The 22908-nt window shown below is 38.8% G+C and overlaps 1 protein-coding gene across 3 annotated transcripts in view; it reads left to right on the forward strand.

The window, feature by feature from the left end:
- The window catches only part of banp (BTG3 associated nuclear protein), a 34734-nt gene extending 16656 nt beyond the window's left edge, over nucleotides 1-18078 (forward strand). For all 3 annotated transcript variants that reach the window (XM_085461473.1, XM_085461471.1, XM_085461474.1), the window contains 2 exons: nucleotides 12970-13110; nucleotides 17005-18078. In XM_085461473.1, coding sequence (XP_085317599.1) covers nucleotides 12970-13110; nucleotides 17005-17121 — 258 coding nt within the window. In that variant the 3' untranslated portion in view covers nucleotides 17122-18078. The remainder of the gene's footprint in view (nucleotides 1-12969; nucleotides 13111-17004) is intronic.
- The last annotated feature ends 4830 nt before the right edge of the window (nucleotides 18079-22908 follow it).

Consider the following 22908-nt stretch of genomic DNA (forward strand, 5'->3'; position numbering starts at 1 on the left):
CAGGTCATTATGACTTTGAGGAGATATTTTCTGTTGGCATTCATATATAATGTAAATGTGATCAATGAACCAGGTAAGGTGTCAAATAACAAAAGCTTGCGTCCTATTTATGTTTCAACACAGTATGTTTCAGGATAGACTAATTAGACACACACACACACACACACACACACACACACACACACACACACACACACACACACACACACACACACACACACACAGAGCAAGATGTCTTTTGTGCTCTTGGTGTCCGTGTCTTTGTTCATACCACTCCCTTCTTTCCTTCTCTGTCACTGGACTGAGAGCCCTTCCTGTTCCTTTATTCTTTCCTCTGAGATCCAAGTGAGTCTCGATCAAAGCAGCGTTGGCTGTGTATCACCGATACATGCCACATATGGATGCCTGAAGACAACCACCATTTCACATTCATTATTTCATCATGTTTGTCTAGAAGCTAGGCTTTAGGGAAGGAAGTGCCTTCTCACGCTCCATCTGGTGGTTATACTATTTTGTTACCACAGGTGTGATTATGTAACAGCCTCAGAGGGCCTTTTCTTCCTGAATGGAGGCTACACAAACTCCCTCCTGGGATCATCAAAAGGAGATTGTTTACTTACCTTTTTTTTTTAAAGGCAATTAAGAGATGGGTGCGTCACAGACCCATCTTTAACTTATCTTATGGTGCATCACATGGCTGCTGGGTTTGTACACTTTGGTTGCCAACCTAGCACAAAAAAAGCATGCTGTCATCTGCAAAACGTTTTTACCAAACAATCTGATGTCACCCGTAGGTACGGCACACTATGGGGTAGCATACTTTTCTACTAGCATAAAATGAAAGCATGGTAATTTTTGGTAGAGCTATAAAATGGTGACTCAGGCCAGCCTTTTTGGATTTTATTTCGGTGTCTCAGCAGTTCATTCTGCACATAAACAAAAGCTATTGTGTTTGAAAGCACTGTCGATTTACTGGTTTCTTCCAGGGTTTGTTATGAAAAAAGTCAAAAATAATCTGTAGCCTAAAATTCAGGCTTTCGTGGTCGTAAATTTTGTTGTCTTATAAAGTCTGGTCATAATTTTGTTTTTATCATAAACTGAGGAAACAATAAAACAAGGCTTTCTCTGTACACATTATGCCAGTAACCAGGGTAAAGAATGTAATGTAACAACCCATCTATGCAGTCAGTATGGTAATTGCTTTTTCCAATATGGTAAGCAGTAAGCAATTACAATAGTACTATGTTTTTAGGCACCCCAACACTTTACTTTTAAACAGATACACTCATCAACATATAATATCTCAAAATCTGGAGCAAAGAAGGAGCTACACCACAGCCAGCAGCTGAAACCACTTGTTTCCAGCTGGTCAGTTCTTCATTTTATAGTCTGATTATGATCCCATCACTCAGTTCCCTCATAGGTTCAAGATGCCATTTACTCTGGATGTGCATACATTTGGGTTGCATGAATGCATCTGCTTTATATCAGATTTTTGTTGTTGTTATTGTTGTTTGTATTCCTTTATTGACTGTTAAGCTTGGTGCGTGTTGTCAATTGATTAAGGTAGTCAGCACACATCCATATGCTCCTTCTCTTCACACATGCGTGTTCATGTCCTCAGATGACCTGTTTGGTGAGCCTGACAGCAGCATTCCTCTCCGTCTCTCTCTAAGATCTTAGAAGGAGTTTTGGCTAGAGTGTGGTTTAGATTTTGTCCCATTACACACATTTCCAGCAGTTATTCATATGAGTTCAAAGAGTGCATGAACTACTCTTGCAGATTGCCATTGGGGTTAGCTCTTCTTTGTGGTATACACCATGATTTGCATGGTGTATACATGGTGTATACTGTATTTTTGTGGGGGATTTTCATGTGTGTTGCATCCCAAGATAGAGGAACTAAAAGCTCTGTATTCCTCAGGGGGTATCTGAGAGTCTATTCCAATGAAAAGCTCCTTTATTTTTTTTCTTATCACTCCCTTTTTTAAAGCTCATATTTTTGTTGGGTTTGTAAAAAGATATCAGAATTGTTCCAAAACAAACACCAAGTGACTTACTCTGCTAGACCTCATGTTGTAGGTCGAGTTGTTCACACACATCCAGTTACATGCGACAATGGCAGTATCTCTTCAATTACAAATTCTCATATTCTCATGCACTGGAGGGAGAGCAAATCTTGGGTCAACTCTTAAATCTTGATAACATGCAGTTAAATCACTGAGCCATTTAAAAGAAACGGTGCTTCCACAAGTATGTTAGTAGTAATAGCACTTACTCAGGAAAATGACAGATTATAGCTATATTATGATTGCTGCAGTGTGTCTTGGAACGTCATTTGTTAAGAACCTCAGACACACAGTAAAGATCACACTTGATCCTGATGTGTATTTTCTTAAATGTGTAATTTGTCTGTTTACAGAGAGCCTTACATCAAATGGACTATGAATGCAAAAAAAAAAAAAAAAAAAAAAAATGGACTATGAATGATGTCAGTGTTTTTGTAATCTGGCAGACTAGTGCTGAGGCTATGTTGGTGTAACCTAGCCTACGCAATTCATCACAGAAAAGCCATCTTTTTATCTCACTCTGGGACCACTTCTTCTTTATTTAACTTTCACTACACTTATGTAGTGTAGTTGTGGCTATGGTTGTCTTTTAAAAGCTACCTGCCACATCCATTTTCTGTTAGATATTTACACTCTGTGGTACTATTTGAGCTATATTTGGACCTGATACCCACATCAAAATAAAGTCAAATTTTCAGCTCAGCACTGATTTTTATTTTTTTTTCTAAATAACTGTATAGCTCTTTTGGGGACTTCTAATCCATGTTTATTTCCTTTTTGTAAGGTGGTCTGGCTTGCATTATTCTGTCTCATCAGTCTGTTATGCGAGTAGACTTTATATGAGTCATATCTGGTCACAGTCTGTATAGTCTGAATAATCACTCCTAAAGTTTCAAATTACGATGTCATCTTTCATTGGGATGATGAGTCTGAATCTGGCTTTACAAGCTTTATCATGAAAGATGTTAAATAACTTCTTCTGTTGATTTATATCCTTGTCTCTTTACCAGGGACTGTTAAAGATAGTGGACAGGTTAATTTTGGAGTTTTTGCCAAATCGATCTTTTTTTAAACTCTCATATTAACACGTTTTTACCAAATAGCATGTTTTGTGAGTTCAAATCTACCTTTATGTTCTAAACAGACAATACTGCCTGTTCACAGAAACATATTGATATTCTAGTTTTGGATTCTTTGGTTTTAGAACAATGGTGGAGAGTCCCGGGTACTAAACCCCTACTGGGGCTGTCTCAATCAAGGTGTTCCTTAGAGTTGCTAAACACCTATAGATCTGAGTCATCACACGAGTCAAGTTGTGGGTTACTCCTGTCGCTGGGGCTGAGAGGTGAAACTTCTATGAAACATTGCCCCAACACGGCTGATAGCTGGTGCCATAAGCCACCACCTATGTTTAAAAATGGTAATTCACAGTGGATATAGATGGCCTCCTTTACTAGTCTCTAAAAACATCTGTCTTCTCTATCTAAAATGTGGCATCCTCAAAAGAGTGTCCTTTCTCCTTTAAGTAAGGCTAAGTTTTGTTGGATTATTAATACATTTGCAGTATATACCTATACAGAACATGCTTTGCTGGCAGTCTACCGTCTATCCATCTATCATCTTTTGTATTGCTACTAGAGACTATGTCCATGCAGTGAGAAGAGAAATGTGCGGCACACATCTTAGTTTTGCACGTTTGTCTAATGCTACAGCCACATTAGGGAAAACAGTCCAGGAGACAACTGCATGACCAAAATGATTGTTACTGTGTGCAATGATTTTCTGATCTTGTTACCTTTTGAAATGGTGCTTGAAATGCTTCTAACCAGGTGTGCAACCAATTGCAGTCAGTTGCCAAAGGGACTTTAGTGCGTTAAGACAGCAATAAAATATCTATAACACAGAGACGGTCTGCTTTCAGTTTGAAACTGAATGGGGTGAAGTTGGCAGTTACAACCTGATCGACTGAGTGATTAACTTTGATAAATCTGCTGCCATATGCATACTCGGAAATTCACACTAACTACTTATATTCAGAGCCCAGCATGTACTTCATAGATTTGAAACAGAAATTCCTCTTTCATGGTTATTGCAGGACAGCAATTTAACTGCTAACATATGGATTTTAACTTCTATATAGGAATATAACCCAAATACAGTAAGGGGAGTTATTTGGAAACCTTTGCTAGGTCGTCCGAGAGTGACTGCTGTCAGTATAAGTCAGACCATTTGGATCACATGCAGCCACAAGTTGAGTGCTGCACGATCAGCCCCTTGAGCAATCACTTGGTCACTGCAGCTACTTCAAGTTGGGCACTGAATATGAAAAAATTCAATGCTATCACTGGACAACCACCAATTTAGTCACAGTGAGGCAAGTCCCATTTTTTGCATGCTAGTGTGATTGAGCCATTGTGTAGTACAGATGACTGTAGAGGGTTGTTTTTTTTGTTTTTTTTGCATCTACACTATAGTATACATTTGTGCATTATGGATGCAGATGTTTTTGTTACTTCTACCATGGGAGTCTGTGCCAACTCAGCCATGAACTTGGTGCCACTGTGCCAGCTGAAAGTCTGAGCAAAACTGGTTTAGAGCGATCCAAAGTTCCCAAATTGCTCATAAAACCCTCTCATGCGGACGGAAGAGAAGGCAGACCATGAAGCTATAAAATAACTAGCCTTTTACTGCACTGCCTGTCTGCCATAGCCTCTTATCTTATGCCCTTCTGTATCTCTGCTGTGATCTTATCCTGCACTGATGCAGACCAAATGGAGGATTAGAAGATGAAAGGAGTGACTGATGAGAACAGGAGAAAAGAGAAAATATGGGGAGGGAAAGGCATTTAAAAAATGCCTGAAAGACATGTTTTGTAATGCTGATGATTTAAAAACAGACACCAGCTGAGCTGGTGAACAAACGCACACTCTGTAATACAAATGCAATGTACCAGGTATAACTGGTTAAAAACACAGGAGGAGATTGTGCCCTCTGCTGGACTATTGCCTGGCTCAGGCAAATACAGTATGCTCACAATGGCTGCTGACAGTTCTACGTGCAGGTGTTATTTTTTTCTTGGATACCCGCTGCAAAACTGTAATAACTGCATCTTTTGTGCTTTTGAGCTGATATTCAAATGCAAAACATTCTTAGCAATACTGGCCAAAAATACTTTTATTTTACTTTATTAAACTTTTATTTGATCTAATGTTATTTGATGTGCTCGAATCTTCACTGCATGTAATCTATATCTCTGAATAGACAAGTCAGTAAACTTCAGCTAAACTGGTTTTTGGAAGCAGACGAATGCTCGTCACATCTTGCTTGCAAATCTTTTTCTGAAAGCTCTGCAGTCTTTCATTTATGTTGAGCAAAGTCGAAGCGGTCTGCGGGCAAGATTGACTCTTGCCATCTCGCCATAAAGGCCTGAATGATGGAGAGCTGCCATCTTTAAATTAGAATTCTTGAGGTTCTGCTAGAGCGGCAGGTGGGTCTTCATGACCAAGGCTCTTCCTGCTCAGTTATTTTGTTTTGGCAGTTTAGCCAACGGTACAAACTTCACAGTTAACAACCTACTTTACTCCTAGTAAGACTGTATGCATTGCTTTGTGTGGGTGGGGGTCGTTTTGTTTTTGTCTTTAAATCCATTGTGGATTCTGTGTATGTCCAACTGATACTCTTTGACACATTTGGACTTCAGTCAAGTGGATACTTTATAGAAGAGATTTCATTGTTTTTATTTTTAATTTTCGTATGTTTGCAATAATGTCAATAAATAGAACATGAAGCGAATCAGCTCCAAACATTGCCTGATTCCACTGAACGTGAATCGCAAACACAAAGAATCTCATATTAAAACATGCAGTTCGGGTTATTAGAGGACTCTTCCAGTCAGATGGCTTTAAACCTAAGCTATGTCAGTCTGTAAATGCAGCACATCTCAAGAGACTACTATAAAGCTTTACGAAATTTACTGATCCCATCATCTGCCTGCATCATTTATCGATGATGGACCTGATTACCTCCCATCTGGGGTTTTAAACATGTTGTTCTCTCACCCCACCTCATTTTCCCTCAGTTGAAAGTTTGCCATCCTTTTCTGTCATCGCATGTTTTGGTGCATCTGTTGAAACATCCCAAATAACAATGTTCATGGCCGGTATGAGAACTGGGTCATAGAACTGAGTCCAGCTCTGCACTGGTCCCTCCAGTCTTTTCTGCCAGGACATTCAAACATAGAGCAGATACAAATAGTTTTAGGGTGATGGTGAGGGAAGCACACAGTGTTACTGGACAAGATAGGGATAAAGGAAAGGAAAGGAAAGGAAAGGAAAGGAAAGGAAGAGTACAGGAAGACAGTGAAAGTAGAGTTTAAGAGGAAATGGGGATTACTATGTTTGACTCGAGCTTTGTGAACTTATGATATTGTAAGCACTTTTGTTGCCTGTTGTTGGTTAGGGTTGTTGCAGGTCTGCTGTGTGAGGACAATGTGTTTTTGTTCCTTTCTACACAAAAGGCAAACGTTTGAACAATAAGTAGGCTTAACCTCACAGAATCAGGGTGTGATGGAATCAGACTGCTGGCTCATGGCCCAAGTTGTTTTCCGAAATGTGGTTTCTGGTATTTAAGGGGATGTTGAAATTCCTGTGATTGACAATGTTGGGCCAGGATAACAATTAAAAGATACAAACAAAATGTTTTATGACCAGGGTTTAGTATAAGTGGATTGTACGTAAGCCTTCAAGGATTTGGAAGACTAGTGGTGGATCACGTTTCAAAGAAGTGGTCTGCTTCATGTCTTGTGGCATCATGGGGCAGAGATAAAGGGACACAGATCGGGGAATCCTAGTTCTTTGTGTGTGTGTGTGTGTGTGTGTGTGTGTGTGGGAGGGGGTATTTGTAAGTGAGCTTTTCAGAGTTGTTCAGAGGAGGATACCCCCAGTGGTGTTTTCTTTCGTCTGTGTGGGCAAAGTCTGGGTCGCTGGCTGTGTGAGTAAGAGAGACCAGATGTCTTAGATGCATTTCAGTATGAGTCACCCTCAGCACAGGCCTGGTGCATATCTGCCTTACCAGTGTCAGGCATAGATGGCTCCATCATCATCATTCAATGCTGCAACCTCTGTAACCAAGTCCATGAAGCACCGTTGTCATGTAAATTTCTTAATTAGTGAATTTATCACACATGAGTCATAATTTTGAGACTAACGTTCAACAGTCTTTCGAATTATTCTTGACATATTTACAGCAGACCCTGATTTTACTGTTACTACAGTAAAGAATGGCAATTTTAGCAAAACAACTTCCCTGATTTAAAATTAACCTCCAAAATGGGGTTACCAGTGTAAATGCTTTCTGTTAATCTGTGTGTGTTGGATAAATAAAAACTCCAGAGAAAGGATGAGGTAGAAGTACCCAAGCTTTATTTCACTGAAACTGGAAAATCTACAGGAAGCAGTAAAAGTAATTCTGATAGATTCATAGTTGATGTGATGCATCAGTGAGTTAAAGACTCCCAATAAGCTACACGCTGATGAAAGATGACAGATGTCTTTCGCAACAAATCTGAGATTTGAATTTGTTGGATTCTTGGCTGGTGTGTGTCAAAGGCGCCGAGTGCATTTAAGGTTTTCTGTTATGGAAGTGCTTTGGAAGCCTAAAAGGGTCAGCTAGAGGTAATTTGGACATGTCAGTACGTGAGATCTAATTTTCACTGCAATTTTCTTTGTTTTGTATTTATGTATTAAAAGGACAGTGGCACAATTGAAAACAAACATAAGATGCATTGCTTTAGACAACTGAGGAAAATTACATTTGGCCTCAATAATGCGTATTTGCAAATCTAACTAGATAAAGGATCTTGTTGCGATGGGTAGTTTGGGCAGTGCTGTATTTTCTTCATTGAATTTTACAACCTGTATTTATCATCTTCCCTGGCTCCATTGAATTAAACAGAATAATTGGAAACATGATAAAGGCACCCTTTTAAATCATGAAATTTACTGACGCTATAAAAATGGCGTGGTCAATTAGGCAAGCCAAGTTTGGATTTATGCTAGAGAACAGTGAAAACCGTCAATGAAATGTACTTCTCTTTCGTGTTTAAGGGGCCCTATTCTTAATTACAGCTGTTATTTTTGTCATCAGTTCCCTTTTGATTTTCTGCTCTGGATCAGAACTCAAGTGAAGTTGGTTTTATCATAAAACTTTTCTGAGCCCTGCCTGAATCCGACTCCCAGTCTGCTGGTGGGAGTTGTGAAGCAAAGGATGCAAGGGAGGGCTTGATTCTTTGCAGGTGTTGAGCTCTAGTGTAGAAACACTTTGATGGTGTGGGTGGAAATGGGAAGCTTTGGTTCAGGTCACAAGTTCATGTACAGCATACATAACAAGTTTCAAAGAAGTATATTTAGCTAGGAGATATATCTGTCAGAAATATATGGTAAAGATGCATCAACAAATGAGTGGAGTAATTCTCAAAACATAGAGGGGAAAAATCAATACTATAGTTTTTAATTTCAGTGTTTTGACTTCATTGAGTCACATTACAATCTGAGGTCCAGCTGAAATCAGAATAGCCAGCGTAAGACTCAGCAGTAAAATAAAAGGCATATGTAACAAAGCGGTAATGACTGCAGTGAGACATTTTACAGTCGGTGTGATCATTTCCCCAGTTCACACAAAACAATCACTTAGAGCACTTCTGTGTCTATGGCCATCTTTATGGCCAAGTTGAACCCAGGCCTTACTCCCTCCCCCTGCCCCCCACTCCTCCACTTTGACCGCACCTACCCACCCGGAGCTAGTGTTTCTGCTTGGACATCTGTTCAGGAATGGCTGTTGCAGATGTTGTTGACGGCTATTAAGCAGAGAGGAAGTTCCAGGCACTCCAAAGTCCAAATGTTTCTTTTTTCATTTCCCTGTTTTGGTTTAGTTTTTTTTTCTCCAGATCTGAAAGAAGAGGCGGTATTCCTACGGGAGTGATAGGAACCAGATTTTTATTGGTCTCTTTTGCTACAATATAGTCGGTATGAATTTTGTTTCCTGATAAATAGAGGGTATGTTTCTATGCCGCTATATTTGATTCCCAGTGTAATTTTAGCAAGGGAAGCACAATATTTAGAAACTTAGACACACACGCACGCTAACAGGGTGACTCATAGCATCACCCGATCCACAGCTGAGTTTAAGTGAGACCTCCTGAAAGACTGGGAATTAATGCCAGCTTGCATCTGGCTCATGCCTTGTGAATGCTGGTTGTCTCACTGTTGCATTACTCTTGGATGGTGACTGAGGATGAGGATGGGTATTCAGAGGTGTTGTCTTTTTTCTTAACACCCATTACCTTTGTGTAAATCAAGTGTAACTACTTTCATATGAAGTGAATGCAGAAAAAATTTAAATTGAATTAAAGCAAGTAAATGAAGACTTGGTAAAGAACTTTGTTTATCCTTTTCGTTATTTTCCTTCGCTGTTGGAGTTGCGAATGTTTTCTGCATCAGGCTGCTGTTGTTGTTCACTTGTCTTTCCTCTCCCATTGCTGTATTTCTTTAGCGTCCTGGATCCATTACTGAAAGCATTACAGCATCAGCAAAAGATTTATTCTTTTCTTCCCTTTTTCTCTCAAGACCGTGATAGCTAACAAAGCCTACAGAGAATTGCTCTTCTCTCCAGTACTGTGGGGCAGTACCATAGCTTTTAATGCTCCCTGGCTGCTCTTCTCTTTGGCACTTGGTCATGAAGGTGGCCGGCCATTCAAACTGATTATTTAAGACTTCAAATCCCCAAAACCTTGAGGTCAACAGTAACTTATTCTCTTAAGATCCACTGGTGGCCCCTATGTCTGACAAATTAAGCCCCCTAGATCAAATCTAATATGTTGGGCAACGTTTTAAGTGACTTCTTCCAAATCGTAGTTGAAAACCGATGTTATTATGCAATCAGGCCAAGTAAATTTTTTCAGTGTCAGGAGACTCGTGTGTTCCAAGTACAAACACTTCTCACCTTGTATAATGTATAATTTGTTTCTACTTAGGGTCTATTTGTTGATTCAGCCTAATTTACAAAAATCATAACTTTTTACCTCGTGAAAACTTTTCTTGATATATTAAAGTGATCTTTGTTTTTGCATCATTGCCAACCAGCCTAATGATGATTATGTTCTATTAGCTGAATGAGCGGTAATTATCATCAGTACTCAAAGAATTGCTTTATAGTGCTTTATATAAACTTCCAACCTTAAGGTAATTATAGACAACAAAACTATAATTTATGCTAATGGGGGAGAAAGATAAAGAAAACCACAATTTATCCCCTGATTAGATTTAGTTGTTATGAGCGAGAGCATTTTGTCTTGCTGTTTTAGACTGACTTTATACTTTAGAGCCAAGCATGACAGTATTATCCTCAAATACTGGAGACGAGTTGTTCTGACAAAGAAAGTCGTGGGACAGGATATGGACCCGAGAAGTTCGTGTGTAATCGCTGCAGAGATCTCACACACTGTTCCAACTTTGTAAATGCTTTTGTGAGTCTGTGGGCTGCTCCTCACAGCTGAGAATGCAAACTGCTCTCAAATGGAGGTTCAGACGTTAATTGAGTGAGACAAGTGTTTACAATCTCATGTGTCAACCATAGCATCCCTTAAACCCCGGTAATTGTACACTTAGATACAGTAAGTACTGACGTATGATCATGCTTGAGTTTATGCACACAGGCACACATACTCAATGTACGATTTCAGACAGACAACACTTGAAAGAAGCCAGTTTTGATCCCTAATAGAAGAGTAGAGACTGTAGAGATGCAATGGATGTCTGCCATAATGAAACCATTAAGCAGGTGGATCTTTCCTCTTAGTTTCTCACCGAGCTGTCTGTCTGAACACTTTTAGCATATAGTTTCTAAAATATGATGGCTGTTTCAAGAATGTAAACGTCGTTTGACACAGAAGGAAATGCAAATGTTTCCCAGAATTGTTAGCATTATACACCGTTTCTGTATGCTAAATAAACATATAACTGGAGACAGAAGGCAGGGAGCTTTAATTTAAACTGAGTTTGAAGATTGGAAGAAGACGACTAGCTCTATCAGGATTTTTTAGTCTTAATGCTAAGTTGGCTGGCTGCTGGCCTCAGTTTCAGATTTATAGTAAAGATATAAAAGTGTAATATCTTAACATGTTGAGTATGAACATGAAATCCATTTTTTTTTAAACGTATGAGTCGTCTTTACACCAAAACTCCAGGCTAAGGCTCTAAATATTTCAGTGTTTTATAGGTTCTCACTCAGTGTGATTCCTTTGACCCAGATCTAACAGATGACTAGATTATCAGAATCAGAATCAGAATCAGAATGGGTTTATTGCCAGATGTTGAGGTTTACAACATTAGGAAATATACTAGGTCAGCCCACTTAGCCTCGATCCACTCCTGTCCTTGAAGCGTCCTAATTATCTCATTGAGTGAGTCAGACTGATTTCTTACACTAATAGCTTTCATCGGGCTGGCTTGGCCTAACATACTGTGGTGGTGAAGCAGCACATTTTGTGGTCAGATTGGCAGAACTTCTTGCCGGAGGGTACTGGGGTGGTTAACTGAACCTTTGGGGCACATCACAAGCTCAGAACTTTAAAGTAATGGCTGGGCTGGGGGGTTGGGAAGCAGTGTGGGATGTTACAGGGCAGCAAACATCATCTGTAATGAGTTTTTTTTTTCCTTCCTTTTTTTTTTTTTTTTTTTGCCAGCTTGCATTTTTGGCCCTATTTTTGTGTGTGTGTGTGTGTGTGTGTGTGTGTGTGTGTGTGTGTGTGTGTGTGTGTGTGTGTGTGTGTGTGTGTGTGTGTGTGTGTGTGTGTGTGTGTGTGTTAAGCATATGCAAGATTATCTCAGCACTAAGGGCACCTTGAATAGGACCGAAGTATAGAGCTCTCATAACTAAAAGCTTTCCAGGCATCACTGAAATAAGGAAAAAAAATATCAATAAGATCCTGCTGTCAGGTCATGTTGAAATGCATTTCTTCAAACCATGCACAAGCACAAAGCTTAGTGAATATTTCCCTCCATCTCTCTTTTTGTATGCTTGTGTTGACAGGATGATTGTATGTTAATTTGTATGTCTGTTGTCACATGAAAGATTTGTTGTCCAAATTAACAGCAGTGCTCTGCAAGTGCATACATGCAATGCAATCCTCTCTGTTGGTGGTTGCAGTCTATCTATAGGAACCACCTCAACAAACTAAAGCTCTACTCAACAACACTCCAGCTGCACTGCACTGCTCTGTAATTAGAGCATCAAAACCGCAGATCTCTAATGTTGTCTGGCTGACTTTCAGCGCTGTGGGAGATTAGGATCCCCTTGCGATGTCTCACTAACCATTCTCCAACAGTTTCCTTTCTTTTTCTAAATTTGAACCCAAATAAAAAACATTGCTGGTGAGCATAACACATTATAGAACCCAGGAAAACAGAACTTAATTGAAATGACTGGATCATAAAGTTTCTCTTAGATGTGATGTATAACCCAAGAGTGGGATGCGGAGAAGTGAGAACAGTGGGGATGAAATGTTTATTTATGCCACCACATGACTCGTTCCTAGTTGCCAAGTTTCTTGCTGCATTTGTGTGTCATCATGCTTGTACTCAGTGATGACTGTAATCATTAAAGACATAAAAAACATCAGATAGGACATCAATAAAATATTCCTGTGGTTGTTTCTTATTGCGTTTGCTGTAAAATAATGAGTTTTCTTATGATGGATTTTTACACTTGGCAGTGGGGAAACGTATTGAATATGTTTTATTCAGCTCAGTTTTTCTAACTGATTCATGAAAAATCAGAGAAAGGACTAAAAATCCCAGTTGTGTTTGACCTTTCCGCTTTCATCGCCACTCTTTTTCTGCTCTAGGTGCTTCGTGGAGCTCAGTTGATAGCTGTCGCTTCAGCTGATGGAGGAGCCACAGCAGTGGAGGGCTCCCCACTCCCACCTGACATCCAAGTGCAGTATGTCCAACTAGCTCCTGTTGCAGATCACACGGCTGCTGTACAGGTAAAACACAAACACACACACCCTCCAAAAAAAGGCAAACTCCGCAAAGAGCACATTGAGTGTAACTGAGTAGCCTCATGGAACAGATCCCCCAGTAGTAATCTTGCAATTTTATTGCTTGCTTTTAGTTATTCCACAATAAATATTGCATTTCAGAATACTGTAAGAAAACATGTCATGTCTGTTTTGATGTTGATCACTTTTGTCTAGTTTGTAAATAAACTGTAAATATAATCTGTTTTCTGTTAAAACGATGCCAGTCAGACTCCGTAAACAAAACAAACAAACATTAAGATGCCAAATTACCTCAAGAATCAAGAATGTATATAAATCTAAATGGGGCTGGTTTCATTTTCTTGAGCTAGGATGCATCTTGGAGCTTGCAGTTATTGCTCGAAAAGGAAATGTACAGTCTTCTACCTTTAAATGTATTTATTGAACTGCTTTACCATTCATGAAGAGGCAGTAAATGTACTGTATATTTTCATTATGCTGTTCAAATATTGCTTCAAAAATTTAGCTAAAGTACTTGTAGGTACACCAAATCTGCTTTTCTCCTTTTCTTATACCATCGCTTAAATGGCATACATTCTACTTTCTGTCATTATGACAGGTGTTTGGACAAACAGTAATTAAACATAATCAAGTTGAGGTGGAATGTTACAAGAGGGGAGAAAGTAGTAATTAGTAGATATTTCTAAAATCCTTCAATGAGTGAGCTTGCTGAGCAACAGCCACATGTGGAATCAGGATGTTGTGCAGACACTTGCCTTTGTAGTCTTTGAAGTGGTCACTTTAACCCTTCAAAAAATGCACGTCTCCTTTGTTCTGTCATCTTTTCTTTTCCCCAGATATGATGAATATTTAGTCCTTTTTTTCCTACTTTTTTCCTTGACGCGTGTGCTACGAGTCAGGTTTTTGTGGTGTGATAATGTAAATAGGTGGAATTTCAGCCTACTTCTGGTTCCAGTCCTGTCCTGATATGAATCAGGACAGGCTTATTCATCTCCCTGTAAGAAATGCAGAGCAAATGTGCTGACCAGCCATACAGCAGTGGATTTGAAAGGGAAAAAAAAAAGATTTTGCCTTTTGAGTAAGGAATTGCTGTCCATAGTTGTCTCAATAATCTGTTCCTTGCCGATTTGAACACGAAAGTAGTTAGAGCATTTTATACTGATTACATTTTTTGGGTGTGGATTATACACATACTGATGGCCTTGTTATACAATTTATTTGTGTACTGAGCCCACAAAGTTTTTGCCACTCAATGTACTGTATTTCAGAATCTGTACTTTATATTTCTGTGCGCAGTGAGAATTCAAGCTGTTTGTTTACACAAGTGATTTGTTTGAATGAACCTTTACATCTAAAATGAGCTCATTTTTTTCCTAATGTTGGATTGTACACAGATCTTGACAGATATCAACAAAGTTGGCAGAAGTCTGATCAGTCACAAGTGTGATGTTGATGTTGAGTAGAGCTGGGGTTCACCAAGAGCATGTGGACATGCTCAACAACAGACTGAAACTGCTCATAAACAGCGGTGTGTTTATTAACCGAGTAGACTTTAAGCTCCCATTCTAAGATGTTTTAAAACACATCTGTATGCTAACATTGATATTTTTCCAGGTTTAAATGAAAAACTTTACCCGAAAGGACCTAATAAAACAAAGGACATGTAGGCTGTATTGTTTTGATATCCTAGTTTAAACGTTGTTAACTTTCTCTTCAGAGTCCATAGAAAGGTTATTTCTTTTCCTGCTTTTCTGCAGTCTGCTAAGTCAAGACACTGGCTCTCATCTGTTTACACACATGTGGAAGCATTCATGCAACATGCTGGAAAATTACTCCAGATTTTGCATTTAGTTTTCTCTGCATTTTCTTCTTTTTCTTATTTAATAATTTCCATTAGACATATGAAGTGGTGCGCAATGCAAGGCGATATATTTTTTATCTAAAGAATGCATAGCATTTCTAACTTCTGGCTAAACTGTGACACAGTTTAAAGCTGAGACTGCAAAGCACCGGCAGCCTGGTTTTAGTACACATGTTACATATTTTCGTTCTTCCATTTGTTATTTGCAAGGGTAGAGCTAGGTCTGTGCTATGATAGCTTAAGAGTCTTTCAGTTCTCATTTAAAAAACAAAACAAACAAACTTGGAATCAAAGGTGTTGAACTTGCCATTTTTACTGCCGCTGTGTCTCATGTTTGTGTTGTGTGTGCTGCTATGGTACAGCTGTGCTACAGTCAATGCTGTTGTCTTGTGACAGCACGTTGGGCTGGAGAGAGAATTAAACGCTGCAGGTGTGTTTGAGGGAACCTTGGATGTGTGTTTGAGGAACAAATGAGTCACTCCTCATGGTCATCGTCCAGAACTGAGTCATGAACCTCATCTTTTACAGGGCTTTTAGACACACAATAACTCGATACATCTGACATCGACTATAGAGACAGTCAGGGAAGCATTTAAATCCAAATGGCTAGCCTCTTGTTTTTCTCCACTATTTCTTCTGTAATCTATCTTGTCATTCCTCTGCTCCTTCTGTGTGTTGTTATTCACTGTGGTTGTCTTACACAATAAAATGGAATCAGGATATAGCTTAGTCACATTGATTAGTCCACAGGAAAGTCTTCATCATTTGTGATAGGTGTCATTAGGCTTTTACAAGGTGTGACCGCAAAGTTTTGGGACTCCAGCCATTAAAAGATGTAAATTCACCCTATTTTTTTTTCCAGAGTTGTCTCCTTGTGTGCCTTTGTGGTCCTGCTAATTTAAGATCACTCCCTGGAAGTTGGGTTCTGACCACTTCCATTTACACATTTGGGATTTTAGGATGGGCTTTATGAAATGCAGACAGCTTTTTGTGTCAATCTCACTTGACTTTTGTAGCGAGGCAATGATATTGTGTGACTATATTTGACTAGTACGCAGAGAAAATGCTCCCATATCGTGAAAATGAATGTTCGTCACATTTTGGGATGTTTATATATGAGGTTTAAAGCGTATAGCTGCTTACCAACATCATTTTGTCTAGCTTCCCTACAACTGGACCTCCTGGCAGCTTTACAAGCCAGCACTTTTTCCACTTGCCATGTCAAAAATGGATAACTACTTTGTGTTAACCTAAAAGTGCCTATAATCCCAGCTTCTAACTGCTTGTACCCCTACTGGCAAAGTGATCCGATTTCAAGGGCTAATTCCAACAAAGAAGCTAAATTGAGGGCAAGATTCATTATATAAGAAACCAAAAAAAGATTTAACTTTTGGCTTCTTGTACCTTCATTTGGTAGGAATGGATTAAGAAAGGCAGGGAAGTGGTGAGACAGAGGGTGGATGTGATGCAGCAATGAGTGGAGACTTGATCCACTCCCACAGTAAGGCGTAAACTTTTGACAAAGAAAGTCCCAGCCTCAACTGAGGGGAAACATATTCCTTTGAGATCAGAGTACTTTTTAGTCAACTATGTTTCAGTTGGTTAGTTTGTGTTATTGCATGTCTTTTGATCTTTTAACATGTTAGTTATGATCCAAATGTTTGTGTTTAAACACTAAAGTCACAGCAGCTGATGATCAGCTGCAACGTTCTGTCACGTAAAATTGTTTTTGTGAACGGATTTTGGTGGTTTTTATGAGAGCAACACAACAGCTACAGTTACACAAGAGAATAGACTGTCTGACAGGAAAAAATAAACAGTTAGAATACTCTCTGGAGCCTCCCAAATCATCTGAAATAACCCTTTGATATACTCCGCTCTTCAGAGAACTTAAGACTGGTTTAAGACTGGTCCTCAGTCCCCCTTACCTGGTGAACATTCAGTAAAAGTACTGAACGTTTATTGTATTTTCACCTTTCTTGTCACCTATTTCATCTCTTCTCTTTTCTTTATCTCAGGCTGCTGAGCTGGCACCAGCCCTGCAGGCAGACATGGAAGTGAAAGAGGCCATCCAGGGTGCTATCCATGGAGACAATGGCGAGATCGTCCAGATTGTGACATCTGTGGCCACTTGAGAGTCCATCTGGTTTGACAAAGATTAGAATCTTTCCCTACAGCAGGACCTGAAGAGTCTATGGAAGATTGGGGGTCAACAAATGCATACAGTCTGACAAGCACTCAAGTTAGATAGTCTTTTAACAAATATTGAAGGTCATGGATAAAACAAAGAGGAGCCTTTTTTCTGTTTTCCCCTTGCAAACTGCTTAATTCATTGTTAGCCAGATGTCGCAATGTGGAAATGCTCAGAGATTGTGAAAAGACCAAGATGCTTCAAAATCAACTGTGGCCCCTTCTGGTGGTTTCATCACTATAATGACCTGACAGGCCGAAGAATACACAGCGGGATTATTGTCTCTTCAAGGAGGGTGCTGCTCCTGGACACCATCACCCTGCCACTTCATCAGCACCAGTACTTGTTTACATCAGCTTTGGAAAATAGTGGGTTATTTGGACTTCAGCTGTTTGACTAACCCTGAGATGCCGCAGAGGGTTTGCAAAAATCCCTGAAAATTCCTCAAAACAACCAGCACTGCACTCCTTTTTTCGTCCCTTCTTGTCACAATGATCTGAAGGAGAAAGTAGAATTTGCTGTGGACAGCTGCTCTTTGTCCTAATTGATTTGATTTCCCAACACTCACCTGGATCTGGTCCATATTATCTCTCCTGGCTGTGAGACACTTTATTTTGTTCAACTTGTTTTAATGTTGCTTCAGCCACACAGCTTTGTTTGTTTTTGGTTTATCTAATTGTAACATGTTGAAATATTGGGGGAGATTTAATTCCAGAGGTAGAAGGCCATGAAATGGAAGAGACCGGGTCAATGGTAGACAGTACAAGTTGCTTATAGACAGCCAGGGAAACCCTGAAGTTGTTTATATCCCCCAGTTTTGTCTCTGTGACATCCATTCATGTGAATAAAACATGTTTGTGGTTGCCATTAAAGTGTGCTTTTGTTTAGCTTTCCCCCTCTAGTTTCTCTCTCTCTCTCTTTTTTTTCATCAGACATGGTCATCAAAATAGCTCCAAGACATGACTTCGCTTTGATCTACTACAAACAGACAATCGAAATGAGTCTGAAATGATAGTTGGGGTTTGAGGTCTTGTTTCATGTTGAGCTAATTTATTAGCTATTTTTGAAGTAAATCTGTATCATGTCAACATCAATAAGTGTAGGATTAGGCTACTAATAATAAGCTTTTCCATACACTCGACAGGGTTTTTGTCAGGAGACTATAAATTTATGTTTAGTCCTCATTATAATTTTTAAACTGTGACTGCATTTTTTGTGCCCACTGCGTGTCTATGCCTTTCTTTAAGTAAAGACAAAGGACTCTTATTATTTAGAATGATCCTCAAGAAATGACTAAGAAAAAAAAAAGATGAGCGAGACACTCAACTGTGTTGGGATATGTTTCCCATGGTCAGCATGATGTAATAGTGTATTTTGGAGTGGGGAAAAGAGTTAGGCGACAAAATGAACTCGATAAAACAACATTCATAGTCTTGGCTGCTTCCTTTTGTTTCCTTTCAGTCTGTTGCTGTGTTTGAGTCCTTTCACACAGCCTCTTCATCTTGTACATTCCCCTCACTGCTTCTCCCACGTCTTGCTCTTCTCCCACTCAACTTGTGTTTTCTTTTCCTTTTGGAAGTTGCATTGAAGTTATGCACTAAGCTGGGCTAAAATTTCATGGGATAGTCAGGTGAGTGCATCCCTTGCCATAGCTGAGTTGAAATGCTGGCACAACCCCCTGCTCACAGTGAGCCCTCCATTAAATCTTGGACTTGGAACGGGATAGACCTTGCTCTTCACTTTTACAACTATGGACTCTATTCAGGAGCTGGAATTGGTACCATAACTATGGGCTCTCTCATGGGCTGCCTCTAAGATAACCTGCTGACAACTGAAGCAAATGATAGATGGAGAGATGCGATTGTCTGGAAAGGGAATGTGTGTTTAGAGAGGAGGAGAGGAGTGACAGGCAGAGAGCAGGCGTGTATCTTTCCCTTTTTTCTCAGCAGCTCTGTGTTCACCTGCAGAGACAGTGGGTCTGCTGGCATCTGCTCTTTGTCTACATCATCCACAGGCAGGCGTCCCTTAGGATGTTCAGCAATGAGTGAAGATCATATTTGGATCAAAAATTTCTAAACCATGTGTGTTAATGACAAATGCAGATGTAAATCTGTCTCACATTCACTCTACTCCAAAAGGTCACAGGTAAGGCTTTTAGAAACATCTCAGTCCTTTGAATTGGTTTCTGTTACGCATGAACAGAGAAAAAATATTTTTATAGATGAAATTGTGGGGATTCTGGATGGATGTATCACTGTGTTGGACCAGAGTCAGGAGCATGGCTGCTGTTATATGCATCATAAAACAGCACGAGCTTCTAAATGTCCGTTTTTATTGGTTGAAGGTCTAAAAATTGAAGCTTTATTCATTATTTAAACAGACTATATAAAAAGAGAAGTTGCTAATAAGAGCTGTTTGACAGGCTTGCAGTAGGTATTATCCGCAATATATCGTAATATAAAAGAAAGGGATCCACATACACTCACTGCCGTTTTATAAGTTGCAGGTTTCTAGTGCTGGGTTTTATTCCCCTTTTACCTTCAGGACAGTCTTAATTCTTTGTTGCGCATATTTAACAAGGTGGTGAACAAATGGTCATAAATGGATGAACATGATCAGCAATAATATTTAGGTACATCGTGGTGCTTAAACAGTGCTCAGATGGTACTAAAACATCCAAAGCCTGCTAAGAAAATAACCACTACACTATTACACCACCAGCAGCAGCCTGAGCCACTGAGGATAGATCCACACTTTCATGTTTTTGCACCAACTTCTAAATACCACATCTGAATGTTACAGCAGAAATTAAGACTCATCAGACCAGGCTATAGTTTTTAAATTATCTGTTGTTTAATCCAAATTGGAGCATCAGTTACCTGTTCTTAGCTGACAGGTGTGCCATCCAGGATGATCTTCTGCCAGAGCCCATCTGCTTCAAGGTCCAAGATGTTGTGCGTTCAGAGATGCACTTGTGCATATTTTGATTGTAACTATTTAAGTTACCTTCCTATCCTCTGACATCAATGTTTTTGTAACATCTTCTTTAAATCCTAGATATGTTTGTGTGGGAAATTTTCAGTAGTCAGCAATTTCTGGAATGCTCCAACCAGACCATCTGACACCAAACACCATGAGATGGTCAACATCACTTTTTTCATTTTTTTAAAATTTCCACTCTGTTGCTTAGCTTGAACTTAAGCAGATCATCTCGCTCATGTCTACGAGCACAAATGCATTGTTCTGTTGCATTCGTTTAGAATATGTAAACAGTATACAGAAAGTAATTTAGAAAGAAATACACAAAAATAAAGCAAAAATACACAACAATATAGCTTCACATTTGCTGCTTTAGTTTACACATACAAAGTGGGAAGAAGTGCAAACTTATAAGTTATTATTTATCCAGCTTTCTTATTGATATAAACCTCAAAAACAACAACATAAATATTTATTAGTGCAAAGAATTTAGACACTATGTGAAATACAAAATACAGTTGTGTATAGTTTTTACAATTCCATAATTTTACGTCCATACATCAAAGACAAATACCTCCAATTTTGGAATGCTGATTGCGAAATCTGAGCAAACACAGAATAACAACTAAATAAACCTTGTGAAGTGACAGCAATGCTAACCAACTATATAGTCACCCTATATCTCTTTAAGGCACCCTCTGACTTCTATATTGTGTCTGTTCCTCATGTGTATCATACTGGTGTCAAGCCAGCCTCCAATTCGAGACTTGCAGTCAAGCCAGCCTCCAGTTTGTTTTACGTTCCCTGTGTATTCAAAGTATTACGGGAATGGATGTGGAAACCGGATTTCAAAATAAAAGCCAACTTCGAGTGAATTAACAGATATGTTAAGAACATAATAACATATAATTTAGGCTTTTTTTTTTTTTTACAAACTCTAATGTTAGATCTATATGACACAGCCTTGTACCCTAATTGTGCCCTGTCACTATCAAGGCCATCTTATTTTGGATTTCAAAGTAAAAGCCCTGTGAATCTTCATTTTTGAACTACTCTTTCAATGACTTCATAATGCTCTTAAAAGCAAAAGTCGTATTTCCAAATACTATTTGAACTTTATATCAACACTTTCCAACCACAGTCTTTTTACAGTGATACCATATCAATATCAAGTCAGTCTGATTTTGCCTTTCATAGTAATGGCCCTTTGAAATTGTCCATAATTGACTTAATCTTCTAACGATTCAAAATGCTCTAAAATGAAAAATTCTTGTTTCCACAGGGTAATTCCACCTTAGATCAACAGTATACAGCCCCACAGTGATACCATATCAATATCAAGTCATTCTGATTATGCCTTCCAAAATAAAAGCCTTTTCAAATTGTCCATAATTGACCTAACTTTCAGTGATTTCAAAATGTTTTAAAATGGAAATTTCCTGTTTCCACAGGGTAATTCCACTCCAGATCAACAGTATACAATCTCACGATGTTACCATATCAATATCAAGACATTCTGATATTGCTTTAAAAAATAAAAGCATTTTCAAACTGCCCATATCTGAGTTGCTCCTGGAACAATTTCAAAATGCTCTAAAATGGCACATTCCTGTTTCCACAGGGTAATTCCACTTTAGATCAACAGTATACAGCCCCACAGTGATACCATATCAATATCAAGTCATTCTGATTTTGCTCTCAAAAATAAAAGCCTTTTCAAATTTTCCATAATTGACCTAACTTTCAGTGATTTCAAAATGCTCTAAAAAGGAAAATTCCTGTTTCCACAGGGTAATTCCACCTTAGATCAACAGTATACAGCCCCACAGTGATACCATATCAATATCAAGTCATTCTGATTATGCCTTCCAAAATAAAAGCCTTTTTAAATTGTCCATAATTGACCTAACTTTCAGCGATTTCAAAATGCTCTAAAATGGAAATTTCCTGTTTCCACAGGGTAATTCCACCTTAGATCAACAGTATACAGCCCCACAGTGATACCATATCAATATCAAGTCATTCTGATTATGCCTTCCAAAATAAATGCCCTTTCAAATTGAGCATATACGGCCTACTTTTTTGACGATTTCAAAATGTTCTTAAACAGAATTTTGCTGTTTCCACAGGATAATTTCACTTTAGTTCAACAGTATACAACCTCACGATGTTACCATATCAATATCAAGTCATTCTGATTTTGCTTTCAAAAATAAAAGCATTTTCAAACTGCCCATATCTGACTTGATCCTGGAACAATTTCAAAATGCTCTAAAATGGAAAATTCCTGTTTCCACAGGGTAATTCCACCTTAGATCAACAGTATACAGCCCCACAGTGATACCATATCAATATCAAGTCATTCTGATTATGCCTTCCAAAATAAATGCCCTTTCAAATTGAGCATATATACGACCTACTTTTTTAACGATTTCAAAATGTTCTTAAAAAGAATTTTGCTGTTTCCACAGGATAATTTCACTTTAGGTCAACAGTATACAACCTCACGATGTTACTTTTAGAGCATTTTGAAATCTTTAAAAGAGTAGGTCGTATCTTGGCAATTTGAAAAGTCTTTTATTTTGGAAGGCATAATCAGAATGACTTGATATTAATATGGTATCACTGTGGGGCTGTATACTGTTGATCTAAAGTGGAATTATCCTGTGGAAACACGAAATTTCCATTTTAGAGCATTTTGAAATCACTGAAAGTTAGGTCAATTGTGGACAATTTGAAAAGGCTTTTATTT

This window comes from Copadichromis virginalis, linkage group LG7 (genome assembly GCF_057382275.1).
Source record: "Copadichromis virginalis isolate Kocher_CV1m ecotype Utaka linkage group LG7, C_Virginalis_male_GT1.1, whole genome shotgun sequence".
In the NCBI taxonomy this organism is placed as follows: domain Eukaryota; kingdom Metazoa; phylum Chordata; class Actinopteri; order Cichliformes; family Cichlidae; genus Copadichromis; species Copadichromis virginalis.